The sequence below is a fragment of the Microcaecilia unicolor genome, chromosome 10 (assembly GCF_901765095.1).
Source record: "Microcaecilia unicolor chromosome 10, aMicUni1.1, whole genome shotgun sequence".
Taxonomy (NCBI): Eukaryota; Metazoa; Chordata; class Amphibia; order Gymnophiona; family Siphonopidae; genus Microcaecilia; species Microcaecilia unicolor.
Window position 1 is genome coordinate 203,191,567 of NC_044040.1, and position 19,765 is coordinate 203,211,331.

Below are 19,765 nucleotides of genomic sequence, written 5' to 3' on the forward strand. Positions count from 1 at the left end.
CTAGCCTTCATAAACTACCAGAGATTGCAGAAAGAGGAAGACAGGAGACAATATCTGGAAAAGCTAAAAGAAGCTGGTAGAGTAGCCAGGAAAGCAAAGATGCAAATAGAAGAAAAAAACAGCCAATAAAATGGAGGGAGAATACATTTTTAAGATACGCTGGTGATAGGAGGAAGTGCAAAAGTGGCACTGTGAGACTCAAAGGTGAAGGGGAGGAATATGTACAAGCTGATAAAGATAAGGCAGAATTCTTAACAAATATTTCTATTCTGTGCTCACAGTTGAAGGGTCAGGACAGTGGCGTAGGAAGGGGTGGCAGTTACTTCCTGTTCCGAGGCAGAGAGAGCAGGGAACCAGCGGGGCCGACGCAGCTCCGAGTGACGTGCACTCGGGGCAGATTGGCCCTCCCGCAGGTAAGAATGTGGTCTGGGGGGTGCGCCGCAGGGGGGGGGGGGTCACGCCGTGCTGCACCCGGGGGGTGCGCAGCGGCGACCCGCCCCAGGTGCCATTAGCCCTCGCTACGGCACTGGGTCAGGAGCAAGACAGCAGAAGACAAACTCAAATAGGAATGGAGGGGTGGTAGATCCTGAACAATTTTCAGAGGACTGTGTAAGGACCTAGCTAAACTAAAGGTGGACAAAATGATGGGGCCGGAGGGCATACATCTGAGGGTCCTGAAGGAACTTAGGGAAGTTCTAGCGGCTCTGCTGGCTGACCTTTTCAATGCTTCTCTAGAATTAGAAGTGGGCCTTCTCTACAAAAGCAAAAGTCTGACTTGTGGTAAGTAAATTAATGGAAACACACAGAGAATAGTGAAGTTTCTGGAATCCAATGGATTACACAGGAGCTGATACAGCATGGTTTCACTAGAGACAGGTCCTGTCAGACAAATCTGATTAATTTCTTTGACTGGAAGTTGGATCAAAAGAGAACACTAAATGTGGTGTATTTAGATTTTAACAAAGCCTTTTGACACCATTCCACATACATGACTAATAAATAAACTGAGTGCCCTCAGTGTAGGCCGTAAAGTGACTGACTGGGTTAGGAACTACTTGAGTAGAAGATGACAGAAGGTAGTGGTAAATGAAGCTCAATCTTGAGGAAAGGAGTGTTATCATGGTGTGCTGCAAGGTTCGGTTCTTAGGCTGGTTCTTTTTAATGTTTTTGTAAACAATATTACTAAAGTGCTGTTTGATAAGGTTTGTGTCTTTGCAGATGATACAAAAATCTGCAATAGGGTAGACACTCCTGATGGTGTGGATAACATGAGGAAGGACCTAGCAAAGCTTGAAGAATGGTCCAGAATTTGTCAGCTAAGATTTAATTCTAAAAAAATGCAGAGTCATACATTTGCGTTTCATGAAAATGGGAGTACAGTACAGTTTAGGGCATGAAGAACTTTGTGCATGAAAAAGGAGCGGGCCTTGGGTGTGATCGTATATGTGATAGTCTGAAGTTGGCCAAGCACGTAGAAAAGGCGGTGGCAAAAGCTTAAAGGATAGTGGGGTGCATAGAGAGAGGAATGGCCAATAGGAAAAAGGAGGTGGTGATATAAACAGGACAGAGTCAGTCAGTGGTCTTCATCATAAAACATATGGGGACAAACTAAGTGGAGTGGAGTGGAGAGGCCTAGTGGATAGGGTGGTGGACTTTGGTCCTGGGGAACTGAGTTCGATTCCCACTTCAGGCACAGGCAGCTCCTTGTGACTCTGGGCAAGTCACTTAACCCTCCATTGCCCCATGTAAGCCGCATTGAGCCTGCCATGAGTGGGAAAGCGCGGGGTACAAATGTAACAAAAATAAAATAGATACTATTGGAGATTCTACATGGAATGTTGCTATTCCACTAGCAACATTCCATGTAGAAGGCTACACAGGCTTCTGTTTCTGTGAATCTGAATAATATATTATTTCCTACATATCCAAGTGGACTAACAAGGCTATCGCAATTCTCTGATTATAGCGGGGGTTCCCAAACCTGTCCTGGGGGAATCTCAGCCAGTCAGGTTTTCAGGATATCCACAATGCATGTGCATGAGATAAGATTTGCATACCCTGGAGACAGTGCATACAAAGTGATCTCATGCATCTTCATGATGGATATCCTAAAAACCTGACTGGCTGAGGTTCTTCCGGGACAGATTTGGGAATCATTGGCTTACTGTGTACAAGTGAAAGCCATTTTTCGTATCTTGGCGATACACTGGGGTATCACAAATGCAGACAACATTCGAAGAAGGTAATAGTGTTGGGTCATTCTTAAAACAACTTGATTTAGAAATTGGCTAAAACACTGAATTCTCAAGTAGGGTTAATTCATGTCCATCGAGGAAGTGGTGCACGATGCATTGGTTCACCAATTGCGTCTCCATCTTTAAAATGTGCTTGCTTTCCTGGCTCCGTTTTGATTAAGATCAGGCTTTGCTTTAAGGCTCTTGGTCTCTTCCTTTGCTGTGTTACTGTACTCCTCACACAGCATAGATAAATGTTGTGTCAATTTCACCATACCAACAATCAAAGCCCCACCGGTTAGCATCAAAATGGGCCAAAAGAAGCAATGGAAGACAATCATGCCATCATATGTCTTGGTAAGGATAACCTCTTCCACTTTGCTGTCTGGGCTGTAGTAGCAGGCAAAAGGGGTATCATTCTTGTAGTCAAAGAACTTCTTTATATCTAGTGCGGTGTTCAACAAATTGTTCCTGTCTGCTTGGCAATTTGGTGTGTAGAAACACTGTGTGAAACAAAATGAAAGATGAGTAAAACAGGCTCTTCATTTGAAGTATAGCATCATACTTTTCTGTCTTTGTCCTTTAACACTTTTAACAATGACTACAGTTAACAGATTTGCGCCCCCCCCTTGCCGACGCAGCCCCTTCAAAGTGAATGGGCTATGTCGGCATTAGCATGCCACAGCCGCTAGCGTGGCTTAGTAAACAGGCGGGGTTAGTTTGTTATTTTTCCTGGGCATTTGTAGAGTATTTAGTATTTATATTATCTGTTCATGTGTGACCTGTGAGTGTCTAATGTAGTGCTTCTCAGACCTGTCCTTGGGGCAAACCCAGGAGTTGTGTTTTTCAGATTATTCACAATAACTATGCATGAGATATTTTTCATGGACTGCCTCTGTGGTATGCAAATCTGTCTCATACATATGCATTGTTGGTATCCTGAAAACTTGACTGCCTGGGTGTGCCCTGAGGATAGGGTTGAGATGCACTGGCTTAATGAACTCCTCAGCAGTTAGGGTTCACGATATCGGATCTAGTTTCTAGAACTCCACAGGTTTAACAATATGTTTAAAAAAACACAACATGGAGACCAACTTTGAAAGAACAGTAGATTTATGTCTTAGGGCTACTGAGAGACAAAGCTGAAGCCGGGGCAAACACTCTTAAGGACCCCCTCCCAAACAGTTGCATGTTGAAATGTTCCATACATCAAATATCTCTTAAAACAACACCTTGTACCTCATGAGAATTCAACATCCATTCCTAGGCTCCAATACTAAGGATGTTCCCCAGATTGAGTCTATGATTAAAAGCCTAACAAGGGAGACCCAAATCCATCAGTTTATATATGCTGTTTTGAGAATTAGGGATAAAAAACATATCAAAGATCTCTTGAAATTAGATTATGTGAACATGGTGGCTGCAGAAAAATATCCATTTATCAATCAAAAAGAAGGAGCCGTCACTGCAAACCCAGGTTATTTATGTGCCTCCTCGACCAGGGAACATGCTGATGTGGCAGTGCTGGGCCCCAAGAATCTGGCCCTCCTGCCCCCCCCCCTTCTGTGGCTCTGCTTTTCCCCTCATAAAGAACAGGAAAGAGTGAATCCACTACAGTTAAATTATATTAAAATTATTTAGACTTGTGGGAAGCATTCTTTGTTACATCATCAATAACACTTGTTGAAACGTAATTAGGGGGGAGGGGTGGGCGGGTGGGATAAAATGAAAAATTTGTATAGTAACTGGAGTTATGACATTGATAATTTGTAATAGTCTCTTTTCATAGCATACTATGTGTCAGCTCTGTTACTATTAATAAAAAGATTTAAATATAAAATTATTTAGACTTAATTGGAACCAGATTTTTAGGATCTGATAGAGTCCTGGAACTCAGAGGGGGAGAGGCGGAGTGGGAAGGGGAGAGTGGGGATGGGAAGAAGTGGCAGGGGGGGGGGGGGTCCTGGAACTCACATGTGAAGAAGTGGGAGGGGTTTCAGGAACTCAGACAGGGGGGAAGGGAAGGTGGTTCAGCAAACTCTTGGTCTCGCTGTGTCTCACATATGCACTCGCACACAGTCATTCTGACACACACACACTCTCTCACAGACACAATTGCACCCAATCTCACTCTCTCTCTGACACACACACACACTCGCACAGTCACTCTCTCTCTCTAGCACAGTCATTCTCACACTCTCTCAAACATACACACTACGAGGAAAACCTTGCTAGCGCCTGTTTCCTTAAAAACTGAAACAGGCCTTTTTTTTTTACTAGTTATATGATAAATCACAGCACTTCTAATATAAACAAACAATGTCAAATGCATTTTGCTGTTGAACAACTAGTCATAGCAGTGAAATCAAAACTGGAAGGTTTACGGTCTCTTCTGCTAAGAATAATTTTCTCCAAGGCCAGCGTTTACAATGAAAGGCTTAAATTGCCTCAGGGACTTCTTACTGTGGGATTCATCTGAATAGATTCTTCATTGTAGTGCAGGAGGGCTTTCTGACCAGAATCAGACAGGTTGACCAATATCTGAAGACAGGGATATTTTGACTGGCCCTGACAATCGATGCCACAGCTGAAGGAGCACTCCACCCACTCGTCTGTTATAGCCACTTGGATTACGGTGCAGTTGGATTCCTCTCTCTGGATACTTAAATTGAAAAGAAGAATGAATTAATGTACAATCCAGGGCAATGGTTCCAGATTATTGTTTAAGGTATAGAACCCTGAAGGAAAATACTAATTTTGCCTGGGGTACTCATTTGGGTTAGAGTGACTGCTATGAAATCTGGAATAGCAACATTCCATGTAGAATCTCCAATAGTAGCAACATTCCATGTAGAATCTCCAATAGTATCTATTTTATTTTTGTTACATTTGTACCCTGCGCTTTCCCACTCATGGCAGGCTCAATGCGGCTTACATGGGGCAATGGAGGGTTAAGTGACTTGCCCAGAGTCACAAGGAGCTGCCTGTGCCTGAAGTGGGAATCGAACTCAGTTCCTCAGGACCAAAGTCCACCACCCTAACCACTAGGCCACTCCTCCACTGATTAGCATATCAAGATGGAGCAGTATACCTACCTAAGCATGAAAGGCTTCAGTATAGTGATTCCTAGCAAGAAGAACATTAGCATGGACAGACCCATCATGATAAATCCAAGTAATATTGCTCTGTCTTCCCCAGCATTTGAAGATTGCTTCTTACTCTTATCGGAGGCTTTGTCATCATCAGTAACTTCTTTCTTTTTACTCTTGGCAGGCACAGCAGCAAAAGCTTCCCTTTGAAGGACAAAGAACAATGTATCTACAGCAAACTAAGTATGAAGGAATACTTCTTCTACTAAACCTGTCTGCCTCTAAGGCAGTGCTTCCCAAAACTGTATCTAATATAACTCTATTATCATATATAGGCAGTCAAACATGATGGAGTCTTGGTTATAATCACACATCATCCCCCAAGTATTGCTGACAGTATACAACTTATCAGTCAAGATGCCTTCCCCTTCCCCGAGTTGCACAGCACCCGCATTCGCAGTACGGGACAATAAAGTAATCTATACAAAACTGGAGTCGCCAAAGCTTCACCTGGCTTTTGCCATTTGCTGGTCATAGAAGTCTGTCCAACTTTTTTCTTAGTTCCTCTATGCTGGATTTGGCTAATTTTCTTTCAGTCTTTTACCCTTTGCAGGACACAGACCGTAGAAGTCCGTCTGGCTTCAACCTTAGTTCCCTCTACTCTTACCCAATCTAACACCTCAACAGTCATGTTGAGTTTCCATCCTCCTTCTATTTAGGCATCCCCTGTGTCTATCTCACGCATTTTTAAATTTGCTCACCGTTTTTGATTAGAAATAGAAATAAAACAAAACAACAAAATAAGATGACACCTTTTTATTGGACTCACTTAACAGATTTTGTGATTACTTTTCAGATCATTTACAAATACTAGTTTTCTCATACAGCTAAAATGCATTAAGTTAGTCCAATAAAAAAAAGGTATCATCTTTTATTTTCTGTTATTTCTTTTTATTTTAATTCATTACCTTTAAAAGTGGACTAACATGGTTACCAACATACGTCTACCCTGGTTTCTTGGAGGAGCCTACCTTTCCTGCTCCCTGCTTTGTGCTTTTCCTTGCGTAGGATTTCAGCGTACCTCCACCCTTTGGTGGTATTTTTCCTTTTGCCACAGAAAATCATCAGAGCCTCCCTGTTACTGCCACCCTTGTTTCTGACTGGTAATGTTTCATGAGATGGAGAGTTTGTGTTTATTTTTATTTTTTTTTCCTGAAGCAGGAATGATACAATGATCTGTTTAGTCAAGCTGTCTTGTAATACTTGATTCTATTTCCCCCATCCAGACCAGTTAAAACAGTAACAGACAGTGCAATTTTTCTAGCAAAAAAGGTGCCGGTACTCAAATGCCAGGCCACCCTTCAGGGGTGGGCTGATCACTGAGGGACCCACCCCACAATAGCCAGGCCCCCTGCAACCAGTACAGAATCTATGACAAGGCAGAATTGGTGTGTAGAGCCTGAGCTCTTTCATTAAAACTTGGGGTCCATGGGTCAATTTTAGCAGACACTGGAAAAGGTGCCGGTACTCAGTACCCCCTGAGTACCCCCTCAAAAAAAAGCCTAGGTAACAGATATAAGAAGCTAGAGAGGCACCCCCTGCCAGATTCATACTGGAAGCAGGAGTGAAGATTCCCCCAAACTTACCTCACCTGGTGTCTGCGACTGCTCTGGAGAGTGATCTGAATGGGGATGCTGAAAGACTGTCTCTGGGCCACAGGCTGCATAAACTTAAGCATCAGAAAGTGGGGAACTAGTTGGGGAAGCAAAGCAGTGGCTTTGATCCACGACACAAGCATAAAGCAAATTGCAATAGGTCATTCACGCAGGAGGCTTTTAAAATCCCTGTCTTGCACGCCGCAGGTGTAGGTAGCCAGAAATGCCATCAGAGTAAGAAGCCCAAGCACAACAGTGGTTCCCAAGTTAGTTTCAGAAACCTAGAAAAGGATGAGCCACAGGAAAGGTACAAGACCTCCGATGAATCCTTGTCTAATTAAAAAGGCTTTTTTTTTTTTTTTTATCACCTGAGTGTTTCTGCTTCAGCGACTGACATGTTTCTATAGAAACCTAAACTCTTGTGGAAAGTTAACGGTGTCTCAGGAGCTGCCCTGATAGTCAGCTGGGAGTGCCTGTGGTTCAATTATGTGCCTTGTTAGCTTTTCTATTACTGTGGATGAGGAAAAAAAAAATCAACCTTCGACATTGCCACTTGTGAATTCAAGGCTTTTAAAAGCATTACAGATGTAAACAGTACTTAAAGACAGTTTGCTACAAAAATAAACCACAGTGTTTCTTCCATGTGCAGAAAAATATATGTGTTCTTCACAGAAAAGTACTGTATGAATGACTTGGGTGCCTAGCGGAACGTCTGTGCAATTTTTCATCTGTGCATGGTCAGAAACTTACACAGCTAACTTTCCTGACAAAAGAAACTTAAGGGGGGGGGGGTGGATAATTATTAAGGTGTGTTACAGCCTTAACACATGCTATTTGTCCCTTAACACCACGTTAAAACCTAAAGGGGGCACCAAACTCAGCAGCAACTTAAATCCCAGCCAGGGTTTCTGTCAAAACTGCTCTTGCGTGTAGATAAATATTTGTTGGGCATCCTCCGCCCCAGAATCCCCCACAGGTCATAGGCTTGTCAGCACTTCACCATGACCTGTTACCGCTTTTGCACAATGCTGTCCTCTATAGGACATAGGACTCAGCAGTACATCTGCTTTCCTGCAGGTAAAAGGAGGCCAAGCCTTCCACCTCTCTTCTTCCTCTCTTCAAGGCCTTGTTGTCTATAACATACTCCCATGAATTATGGGTAGAGCTGTACTGAATATTTGTATTTGAAACAATTTGGCCGCCGAGAGACTGAACCGGGCCCGGCGATCGTCGCCACTGCTGCCCCCCCTCCACTACAATCGTCGCCACTGCCCCCCTCCCCCGGATCGATGCCGCAACTGCAATAAAATACCTTGGCTGGTGGGGATCCCGAGGCTCCGCCAGCAGAAGAGGTCTTCCGAAGAGCTGCTCTTCACTCTGCCGATTGCCTGCCCCTGCGTCTGCTTTTTCTCTCAGGGCATGCTCGGTTTCAAAACCGAGCACGAGTGCCTGAGAGGAAAAGCAGCCACTTAGCAAGCAATGGGCACAATGAAGAGCAGCGCTGGAGGAACAGCTGCTCCTCCGGGCCCTCCCCGGCCTCCAAGGGAGGCCTGGCACCAGAGCTTTCTCTCTCCTGCTTCTGTTGGGATACGACCAACTGGGTCCCGTCAGGAGAGAGAGACCCCGGCGCTAGGCCCCCCCCTTGGAGGCCTGGGCCTGGGGAATTTTGCCCCATCCAGTGGCGTAGCGGGGGCGGCTGCCACCCGGGGCGGATCGCCCCTGCACCCCCCCCCCGGGTGCAGACCAATATGGCACCCCCCCCCCCGGCGCAGTGCCACCCCACTGACACAGTCCCCACATGGCACCCCCCCCACTGGCGTGGACCCCCCCCCGGCACAGCGCCAACCCCTCCTGAAACGGTCCCCACCTACCTACGAGCTCCATCCATCTGCAGCGCTGCTGTAAAGAAGAAATCGCTTCATTGGCCCTTCCCTCACTCACTGTGTCCCGCCCTTGAGGAAATAGGAAGTTACATCAGAGGGCGGGACACAGTGAGTGAGGGAAGGGCCAATGAAGCGATTTCTTCTTTACAGCAGCGCTGCAGATGGATGGAACTCGTAGTCAGGTGGGGACCATGTCGGGGGGGGGGGGGGTGGCGCTATGCCGGTGGGGGGGGTCCATGCCAGTGGGGGGGGGGGTGCCATCTTCATCTGCGGATGGACGGAGCTCGTAGGCAGGTGGGGACTGTGTCAGGGGGGAGGCGCTGCGCCGGGGGGGGGGTGGATGGATGCACCCCACCTGTTGACACCCGGGGCGGACCGCCCCCACCGCCCCGCCCTTGCTACGCCACTGCCCCCATCCCCCCCTCTCGGTGGCCCTGTTTGTGACTTGGGTCACGCAGTTTGAATATGGTGACCACACTGTCGTTCATTTTGTCCTGCTGAGACTGAGCGACCATCCATTGGGATATGATTATCACAAAGGTAAGTGTCTGTTTACAGTGACTTTAGTTGTATGGCATAAGTGTGAAGATTTTGTGGAATATTAGACACTTTTTCATTTTTGACAGCACATTTCATTTTGGATTGCACATTAAGATAAAGGGAGTTTTTTTGACCTATGATTACTATTTTTAACTGCGTGCAAGTGAATTAGCTGATTCAGTGATCCCTTTCTTTATGACGTTTGCTGCACTCATATGAGGTATTTTTCTTCCCCATATTCTAAAACACAAATAAAAATTAGGTCACAGTGTTTGCATCGAGATTCACTGAAATATTGAGGTTACCGACCAGTAAAAAGAGAACAGACCCAGCTCAACAGTCCATAAGCGATTCAGCAATTTACTGGCATTTTTCACATGAACAAACCATCCCTATGAATTAAATCCTTGCCTTCCAGGGGAAAATGTTCCAGTCCTGACAAAGAACTTGTGACTAATGATAACAAGCTGGTAATGGAATTTGTGATATACTCTGAATTTGTGTTTACTTAAAAATGGAAACGCGTACTGTGTTTTACTTGGTAAATAATCAGAAGATTTCGACAGTACCATGGTAACCACATCTAAATAGGAAGAGACACTACATATGAAGATAAACAAAGCTGTTTCCATTGCCACAGTGGGAACTAATACAGTGATGACTCTGAATTGCCTTGTTCACAGAGGCACTTTTCCACAAACATAGTAAATGACGGCAGATAAAGACCTGTACGGTCCATCCAGTCTGCCCAACGAGATAAACTCATTTATATGGTATGTGATACTTTATATACCCGAGTTTGATTTGTCCTTGCCTTTCTCAGGGCACAGACTGTAGAAGTCTGCCCAGCACTGTTCTTGTACTAAAAGTTCTGAAGATTCTAGAATCCTAAAGAGTTACAACATTCTGGAATCCCAATTAGTAGCAACATTCCATGTAGAACCCCAAAGAGTAACATAGTAAATGACGACAGATAAAGACCTGAACGGTCCATCCAGTCTGCCCAACAAGATAAACTCATTTTACATAGTATGTGATACTTTATATGTATACCGAAGTTTGATTTGTCCCTGGCCATTCTCAGGGCACAGACCGTAGAAGTCTGCCCAGCACTGTTTTTGTACTAAGTTCTGAAGCTAACGTCGAAGCCCCTTAAAATTTACACTCCAGCCCATCCCTATCTATTCAGTCACGATCAGGGCGTAGACCGTAGAAGTCTGCCCAGCTCCCGTTTTGCTTCCCAATTACCGGCATCGCCACTCAACCTCCGCTAAGATTCCATGGAACCATTCCTTCTAAACAGGATTCCTTTGTGTCTATTCCATGCATGTTTGAATTCCATTATCGTTTTCATCTCCACCACCTCCCGTGGGAGGGCATTCTACATATCCACCACCCTCTCCGTGAAAAAATACTTCCTGACATTAGTCCTGAGTCTGCCCCCCTTCTACCTCAATTCATGTCCTCTAGTTCTACCGCCTTCCCGTCTCCAGAAAAGGTTCATAAAAAGCATACCTGACCAGGACCATGTGGCAATGGGAGACAAGGATGGAAAAGAAAAAAAGGTTTGGACAAGTTCCTCAAGGAAAAGTCCATAAATTGTTATTAAGATAGATTTGGGAAAGTCATTGCTTATCCCTGAGAGCATGTAGCATGGAATCCTGCTACTTTTGGGGATCCTACCAGGGACTTCTAACCTGGATTGGCCACTGTTGGAAGCTTATTATAATCAATTTATAATCTGCACCTAGGCATGCCTTTTACGTTAACATAACACATTACTTTTTTAGTATTTTGGGGATATTTGCACCTGTTAATTCTATTGTTCTACATAATGCTGGTTTTGGGGGGACAATAATATCTGTTTATTTGCTTAGGCAAAATCTAGCAGTTCAATAGAGGTTCCTTCTTTTCAAGATTACCTAATATTGAACTTATTTTTATAGGTAGGCTTAATGGTTTTTATCTTTAATAGTTTTAATTCCATCCATTCTATATGGTTTAAATCCTACATTTTAGATGTCATTAGTATTCTTATAATATGTATTTGATGTTTAAATATTTCTGCCTGTGGCCCTTTTTATATGTTTTTACATTGATTATATTTAGTACTGTGGGTTATTTTATCAACTTATTTGATCCTAATTTTTACATGTAATTAAGTTATCTATGGAGTTTTATTTAATATACATTATTATCAAAACATATTATGGTATGTATTTTTATGTATCCTTCAGTAATTTGTTTATTGTCTGTTTTTTTATTATTTTGATTTACAAGATTTGGGGGGGGGGGGTTGTAGAATTTTTGGACTCCTGATGCAGGCCATTAGGCCGAAACCTGGCACTGTACACTGCATGGTGTGTTGGTCTTTCTCCACTGCTTGGCTTCTGTGGAGTTTTGGACTTCCTGATTTTTTTAGGCTAAGAGGTACAGCAGATATGGAGCGGTCACCATCTCCCTCTGAACTTCAGTCTGAAACATCAGCCTGGCTGATTAACCTCACACTACACAGCCCTGCATAAACAGACCTTGTATGCTTCTAGCAGGATGGAGAGATGAATTTTCATACTCTAATTTACCCAAATTGCTATTCCCCATGTAATCACCTCAACACTCCCCCTTTCAAATGATTCTGTAAAAGTGCATAATTTTCACAATTTACTAACTAAATGGCAATTTATCCAGGTACATGAGCTATTTGATAACTGCCCACCATTCCTGCAGGTAAACATAAATGTTGATGGTCTTTGTGTGGGTGTCAGGACCTATCCTTTTTGTATGCTCTTTGCTGCCACTCAGAGGCTGTCAATCTACATCACTGCCTACTCAACTTAGAGGGGAATAATCGAACGTCGCCGGCGATCTATTTTGGCGGCGGTGCAACAGCTGGCCGGAACAGTATTTTCAAAAAAGATGGCCGGCCATCTTTTTTTCCGATAATATGGTGTGGGCCGGCGAAATGCCTTGGATTTCGCCGGGTTTGAGATCGCCACTTTTGTTTTTCCGCAATAATGGAAAAAACTGCCGGCGATCTCAAACCCGGCGAAATCCAAGGCATTTGGCCATGGGAGGAGCCAGCATTTGTAGTGCAATGGTCCCCCTCACATGCCAGGACACCAACCGGGCACCCTAGGGGGCACTTCAAACATCTTTTATAAACAACCAAATTAGCTTCCAGGTGCATAGCACCCTTCCCTTGTGTGCTGAGTCCCCCAAATCCCCCCCAAAACCCACTGCCCACAAGTGTGCACCATTACCCTAGCCCTAAGGGCTGAAGGGGGGCACCTACAAGTGGGTACAGTGGGTTTTGGGGGGTTTGGGAGGGCTCAACATTACCCACCACAAGTGGAACAGGTAGGGGGGGGGATGGGCCTGGCTCTGCCTTTCTGCAGTCCACTGCAACCAACAACAACTGTTCCAGGGACCTGCATACTGCTGTCTGGGTGCTGGGTATGACATTTGAGGCTGGCATACAGGCTGGCAAAAAAGGTTTGTATTTTAATAATTTTAGTGTGGGAGGGGGTTGGCGACCACTGGGGGAGTAAGGGGAGGTCATCCCCCATTCCCTCCGGTGGTCATCTGGTCAGTTGGGGCACCTTTTTGAGGCTTGGTCGTGAAAATAAAAGGACCAAGTAAACCCGGCGAAATACTGCTTATCGCCGGGTTTTATTTTTCCATTATCCGCGAAAGCCGGCCATCTGGTAGCCACGCCCAAGCCTGCCCATGTCCCGCCTTCACTTCGCCGCCAACACGCCCCTTTGAACTTTAGCCGGCGAGGCGAAGGGAAAGCGGCGAAGCTATCACAAATGTAGCTTTCAAATATATGCTTTTCGCCGCTTTTGCGAAATCGCCGGCCATATCCCGATTTGTGTCGGGAAATAGCCGGCGATTACTTTCGATTATAAGCTGGTTAATGGTTAAAGCCAGCCTGGCCAGCAGTTCAAAGAACCAAAGGGTCACTCATGGACCCCTTCCCCTTAATGACCTTCTCTAGGATCTGAAATGTCCTACAGAGTCCTTTTTTAATATTTGGATTTTTTTTTAAATTTCTTTAACACATTTGATATACTGCTCAACAACAGAGATAGAAATACATAGACAACAGAACTGGAGCCAGAGTTTTCATATGTTGGATGTGTCCCTTGTCATTCTTTCTCCTAACACAGCCCTTTTGTTGGTTCTGCAACAAGCACTGGAGAGCAACAACAGCCCCAAGACCTTGCCCTAGAGTCCAGAGGCAAACTCCACTGCTCCCCCCCCCCCCCCACCAGCTGAAGTCTAGAGGCAGATTCTAACGCTTCCCTCTTCTGCCCAGTCTTGAAGGCACAAACATTTTTAAATGATTGGGGTGCCAAACACAATACAAATAAACTTGAAGAAGCTTGCCCAATACTGGAAATACTCAGCACTCACTGGCACCTTCAGAACTGCCTCCTATGCCTGAAGCTTTGATTACTGTTGGGGTAGTGGAGTATAGTGCCTGTTCTTCCTGGAAGAGGTCTTGCAGCACACTCCCTGCCTTGTGACCGTCATCCAGCTCCCAGAGTTATTTCCTAGCATAAGAAGTAAAAGTTTGACAAATGCTTTACATTACCCGACAGTATGAATAAAGACCCTTCTCTTTCTCTCAAGCTGCTCATCGAGGTGTTTGTCATCCTCCAAGCACCCATGACTAATCATTGTTTAGCGCTTACTGCAATTTGAATCCTGATACCTTTGTATCCTTGCAAAAGAAGGCTTACTGGGCTGTGGTTTTTTTTCTTTTTTTTCTTTCTTTCCAGTAGGCCAACTGACATGTAAATAATTGATGAATATTTTGTTGTCATCAGCTGAATAGACTAAAACTGTGTTTGGAGTGGAGGAGTAGCCTAGTGGTTAGTGCAGTGGGCTTTGATCCTGGGGAACTGAGTTCAATTCCCATTGTAGCTCCTTGTGACTCTGGGCAAATCACTTAACCCTCCATTGCCCCTGGTACAAAATAAGTACCTGAATACATGTAAACCGCTTTGAATGTAATTACAAAAACCTCAGAAAGGCGATATATCAAGTCCCATTTCCCTTATGACATCACAATATCAGAAGTGAGCCAAGTATCGGGCAATCAAGCCATTGTGACATCACTGATGAGGTTGGCTCTTATTGGTGGAATGAGTTGAGGAGTAGCCTAGTGGTTAGTGCAGCGGACTTTGATCCTGGGGAACCGAGTTCCAATTCCCACTGCAGCTCCTTGTGACTCTGGGCAAGTCACTTAACCCTCCATTGCCCCTGGTACAAAAATAAGTACCTGAACATATGTAAACCGCTTTGAATGCAGTTGCAAAAAAGCCTCAGAAAGATGGTATATTAAGTCCCATTTCCCTTTATTCTTTTTTTGTGTGCGGAACAGTGCGGGAGCTTCAGCTACTCAGTTATTCATGTATATTTAATCTGGTGGCATCTGGTTTTGCTTATGTAAGCAGCAAATGAAACTGTTAAATGCAAAAATCAAATCTGATCTTCTAACCTAGACTTTCACAAGGAAAATAAGTCAAGTTATTAGCTAGAAGAGAATCATAGTATTTATTTGTTGTTCATTAGATTTGTCCTTTGTGTGTGCTGGCAGGGTTACTGTATTTTCATTTTTGTGACTGTTAACTACCTGAATGCAAATTAGACAAACTGACCCATAACAGTAAGTGCATGGGATAAATTTCATCCTTCTGGGTATATAAACTGCATGGTGGGTCTGTGTGCAATTTATCTAGTAAGAATTGTCAATGTGATATTTATTTTAAAAATAAATGGAAGAACATAAGAATAGCAAAAAGAAGCATCAAGAGCCTTCAAAATCAGGATACAGTTCCTTTAATCATACGACTTGAACATCAATCTTCCATATATGACCCGACATGGGCTGTGTTTCGGCACACAGTGCCTGCATCAGGGGTCAAATGTGTTGTAACATTTAATAGATTCAATGTGCAAAAACAGAGCCTTCTCCCATGCACATGCATTTGCAGCAAAGATGGTCCCTTTGTGCTTTAATCAGTGAATCAAACCACCGATTAAAGCAGAAAGGGACCCTCTTTGCTCCAAACGCATGCGCATGGGAGAAAGCTCCATTGCTGCACATTGAATCTATTAGATGTTACATTTGACCCCTGATGCAGGCGCTGTGCAAAAAGAAACACCAAAAGGCTCTTGGTGTTTCTTTTTGCTATTTGGACCACCTCTGTGCTGTTTTGAGAACATAAAAATTGGATCAGACCAATGGTCCATCAAGCCCACTATCCTGCATCCAGCAGTGGCCAATCCAAGTCACAAGTACCTGGCAGAAACCCAATTAGTAGCAACATTCCAAGCTACCAGTCCCAGGGCAAGCAGTGGCTTCCATGTCCATCCTATAGACTTTTCCTCCAGGAACTTGTCCAAACCTCTTTTAAACCTAGATATGCTAACCGCTGTTACCACAGCCTCCAGCAACGAGTTCCAGAGCTTAACTATTATTTGAGTGAAAAAATATTTCCTCCTATTTGTATGAAAAGTATTTCCATGCAATTTCATTCAGTGTCCCGTCTTTGTACTTTTTGAACGAGTGAAAAATCGATTCACCTGCTCCACAGCACTCAGGATTTTGTAGACCTCAAGCATATCCCCCCTCAGCTGTCTCTTTTCCAAGTTGAGGAGCCCTAACCTCTTTAGCCTCTCCTCATATGGGAACAGTTCCATCCCCTCTATCATTTTGATCACTCTTCATTGAACCTTTTCTAATTCCATTATATCTTTTTTGAGATACAGCAGCCAGAATTGAACACAATACGCAAGGCGAGGTTGCACCATGGAGTGAAATAGAAGCATTATATTTTTGGTCTTAGTTTGCATCCCTCTCCTAATAATTGCTAGTATCCTGTTTGCTTTTTTTGGCCACCGCCACACACTGGGCAGAAGATTTCAGCATACTGTCTACAATGACACCTAGGTCTTTTTCTTGAATGCTGACTCCTAAAGTGGACCCTAGCATCAGATAACTATGATTCAGATTATTCTTCCCAATGTGCATCACTTTGCATTTGTCTACATTAAATTTCATCTGCTATTTGGATGCCCAATCTACCAGTTTCCAAAGCTCTTCCTGCAATTTTTCACAATCTACATGCGTTTTGACAAGTTTGAATAGTTTCGTGTCATCGACAAATTTAATCACCTCACTCGTCATTCCGATTTCCAGATCATTTATAAATATGTTAAATAGCACTAGTCCCGGTACAGATCCCCGTGGCACTCCACTATCCACCCTCCTCCATTGAGAAAAATGGCCATTTAATCTTACCCTCTGTTTTCTGTCCAATAACCAATTCTTAAACCACAGAAGGACATTTGCCTCCTATCCCATGATTCCTTAATTTTCTCAGCCAAGACCTCCCTTGGCTGAATCCATGCTGACTCTGTCCCATTAAAATATGTTTGTCTACATGTTCTGTAATTTTATTCTTTATAATAGTTTTCACTATGTTGCCCAGTACTGAAGTCAGGCTTACCTATCTGTAATTTCCCAGATCACCACTGGAACCCTTTTTAAAAATCAGCGTCACATTGGTCACCCTCCAGTCTTCAGGTACTACGGACAATTTTAACAACAAGTTACAGATTACTAACAAAAAGATCAGCAATTTAATGTTTGAGTTCTTTCAATACCCTGGGGTGGTCTAGGTGACGTATCACTCTTTAACTTGTCAAACTGGCTCAAATACATCTTCCAAGTTCACCGAGTTTTCTTTCAGTTCCTCCGCACCGTCACCCCTGAAAATCATTTCTGGTATAGGTAAATCTTTTACATCTTCTTCTATAAAGACTGAAGCAAAGAATTCATTCAATCTCTCCGCTATGGCCTTCTCCTCCCTGAGTGCTCCTTTGCTGCTTCCTAAGCAGACATTAAAATCATCTAGAATGACTATTGGGTGGTATTCCTCCTGGATACTGTAGGGAAGTTGTTCATAGACACTCTTCTAGTATTAGGGTGTAGACGTGAACATTTTCTCCATGGACAGCAAGGATCCTAAGCCACTCTGTTGGTGATGTCATCACACATGTAGTTGCCAGTTAGAACACATACCATAACTGCTAAATCAAAGAATGCCCCATCCCACGTGCCCCTCCCCACATCCACAGAACCCACTACCATTATAACCGACAGTCTTTTGTTGTCCACTGTGTAGTTCAGTTGGATTTCTATTGCTGTGTTTTACTTAGTTTAAAATAAAATAAACCCGATGTCACTATCTAAGCCAGAGTTTAAAAGGTACCCAATTTGTAAAAACAAACACGCTCATTTTCAAAAGAGAAAAACTTCTCAAATGTGGCATAAATCACCAGATGGACGTCTACATCACAATTTTTGAGAAGGCAGAAAGGAGACGTTTTTCACTGAATTTGTCCAAATAGCAAGGGGGCGTGTTGGAGGTGTGTTTTGGGCAGGACTTGGGTGGACATTTTCCTGCGTTAATGGAGCAGAAAAAAAAAGTCCATGGCAGAAAAAAAAAAATGTTTTTATCTAGACCTGTTTCAGTCACAACTGAAACTTTTAATGAAATAACATCCACAGGGAAACTGCTTGTATCACTGTTATCCCCAAAGAAGGAAAAGATCCAACAACACTGGCAACTTACAGACCTAACTCATTACTAAATATATATTGTAAAATCTTTTCCAAAATTCTGAGTGTTAGTTTTGCTGAAAACGTCCAAAATCGGATTTAGATGTCACATCGAAAATGCCCCTTTAAATGTTTATTTAAAAATCAAAATACATGTTTATTTTTACAGGTATGCATATGATTGTACAATTGTGCTTATAATTACTTGTCATTGGATATTCTGGACAGCCTGATTGCATCAATGTTTTGTTATACTTTATTATAAAAATTCAATAACATTTATTACAAACAAAAAAAAATTAATAGAAAGAGTTAAAAAGGCAAAATTTAGTCTCTATTTGTAAAAAATATAACTTCCCTTCTCAGTCCTCATAAAATCCCACTCTATTATTTATTTATTTATTTGCATTTGTATCCCACATTTTCCCACCTATTTGTGGGCTCAGTACAAAATAAATGTTACAATCATAAAAATTGGGCAGTTATGTTTCTAAAAAAGGTCAGATCATCTAACTTTCATTTCCCCATGTGTGTTTCTTATGGTAATCATATAGATTGATGGCTCCTTTTACAAAGTGGTGCTACCAATTAGCAATGCACTGAATGTGAAAAAGCCCATTCAATTCCCATGGGCTTGTTCACATTGAGGAGTAGCCTAGTGGTTACAGCACTAGCACTGATATCCACAGAGCATCTGGTTCAAATCCCCCTACTGCTCCTTTGATTGTGGGTGAATCACTTTAACCCTCCAGTGCACCTGAATATAACTCACCTTGAAAAAGGTATGAGCAAAATATAAATAAAGGAACACTGAATTTTTTATATTTTCATTTGATAAGTAAATTTTTCCATTAGATAAATTTCAAAGATTGTACAAACATTCAACAGAAGGTGGTGCATTACTTTTCCATCTTTTGATTAGAGCACATCCTGCTGCCATTTGGCAAAGGCAACCCCCCCACCCCCCGATTAACATCTGTTCTTCAATTAAACCATAATCTTCTTTACCCAATACATATACTTCATATTGAAGTGGAAGAAGGGTATTAGTAAGATAAAATGTCTGTATTTCTTTTCCAAAATGGTTGGATTATTGGCCAATCCTACCACATGTGATCAAAGTCACCGAACACATCATATTTTTTGCCAACAAATCTAACATATGTATATCCCTTTTACATATGCTATATATATATATATATGCAATAATTGTTCCTATTTCCTACATTTGAAATTCTACCATTTGAGAGTACCCTAACAGTTAGTACAGCAGACTTTGATCCCAGCACTACTACTATTTATCATTTCTATAGCGCTACAAGGCATACGCAGCGCTGTACACCATACACAAAAAAGACAGTCCCTGCTCAAAGAGCTTACAATCTAGATAAGACTGGTAAACAGACAGAACAATTAAGGGTAAGGGAATAAAAGGTGAGGTTAAAGGACAGGGAAGTGAGTAGTGGTTAGAAGTCAAAAGCAGTGGTAAAGAGGTGGGCTTTAAGTTTGGACTTGAAAACGGCCAAAGACGGGGCTAGACGCACAGGCTCGGGAAGTCTATTCCCGGCGTGAGGTGCTGCAAGACAAAAGGAACAGAGTCTAGAATTAGCAGTAGAGGGGAAGGGGACGGATAAGAGAGATTTATCTACAGAACGGAGTACCCGAGGGGGGGCATATGGAGAGACAAGAGTGGAGAGGTACTGGGGAGCGGCAGAATGAATACACTTAT

At 43.1% G+C, this 19,765-nt stretch overlaps 1 protein-coding gene across 1 annotated transcript; it reads right to left on the bottom strand.

Annotated features, from left to right (window-relative positions):
- Positions 1–1,909: 1,909 nt before the first annotated feature.
- On the bottom strand, positions 1,910–7,076 carry KCNMB3 (potassium calcium-activated channel subfamily M regulatory beta subunit 3). The gene is made up of 4 exons (XM_030216554.1): positions 6,970–7,076; positions 5,330–5,527; positions 4,698–4,896; positions 1,910–2,737 (listed from the first exon to the last, which is right to left on the bottom strand). The coding sequence occupies exons 1-4, from the start codon at positions 7,059–7,061 to the stop codon at positions 2,378–2,380; spliced, it is 849 nt and encodes a 282-aa protein (XP_030072414.1). The 5' UTR covers positions 7,062–7,076; the 3' UTR covers positions 1,910–2,377.
- Positions 7,077–19,765: the final 12,689 nt, after the last annotated feature.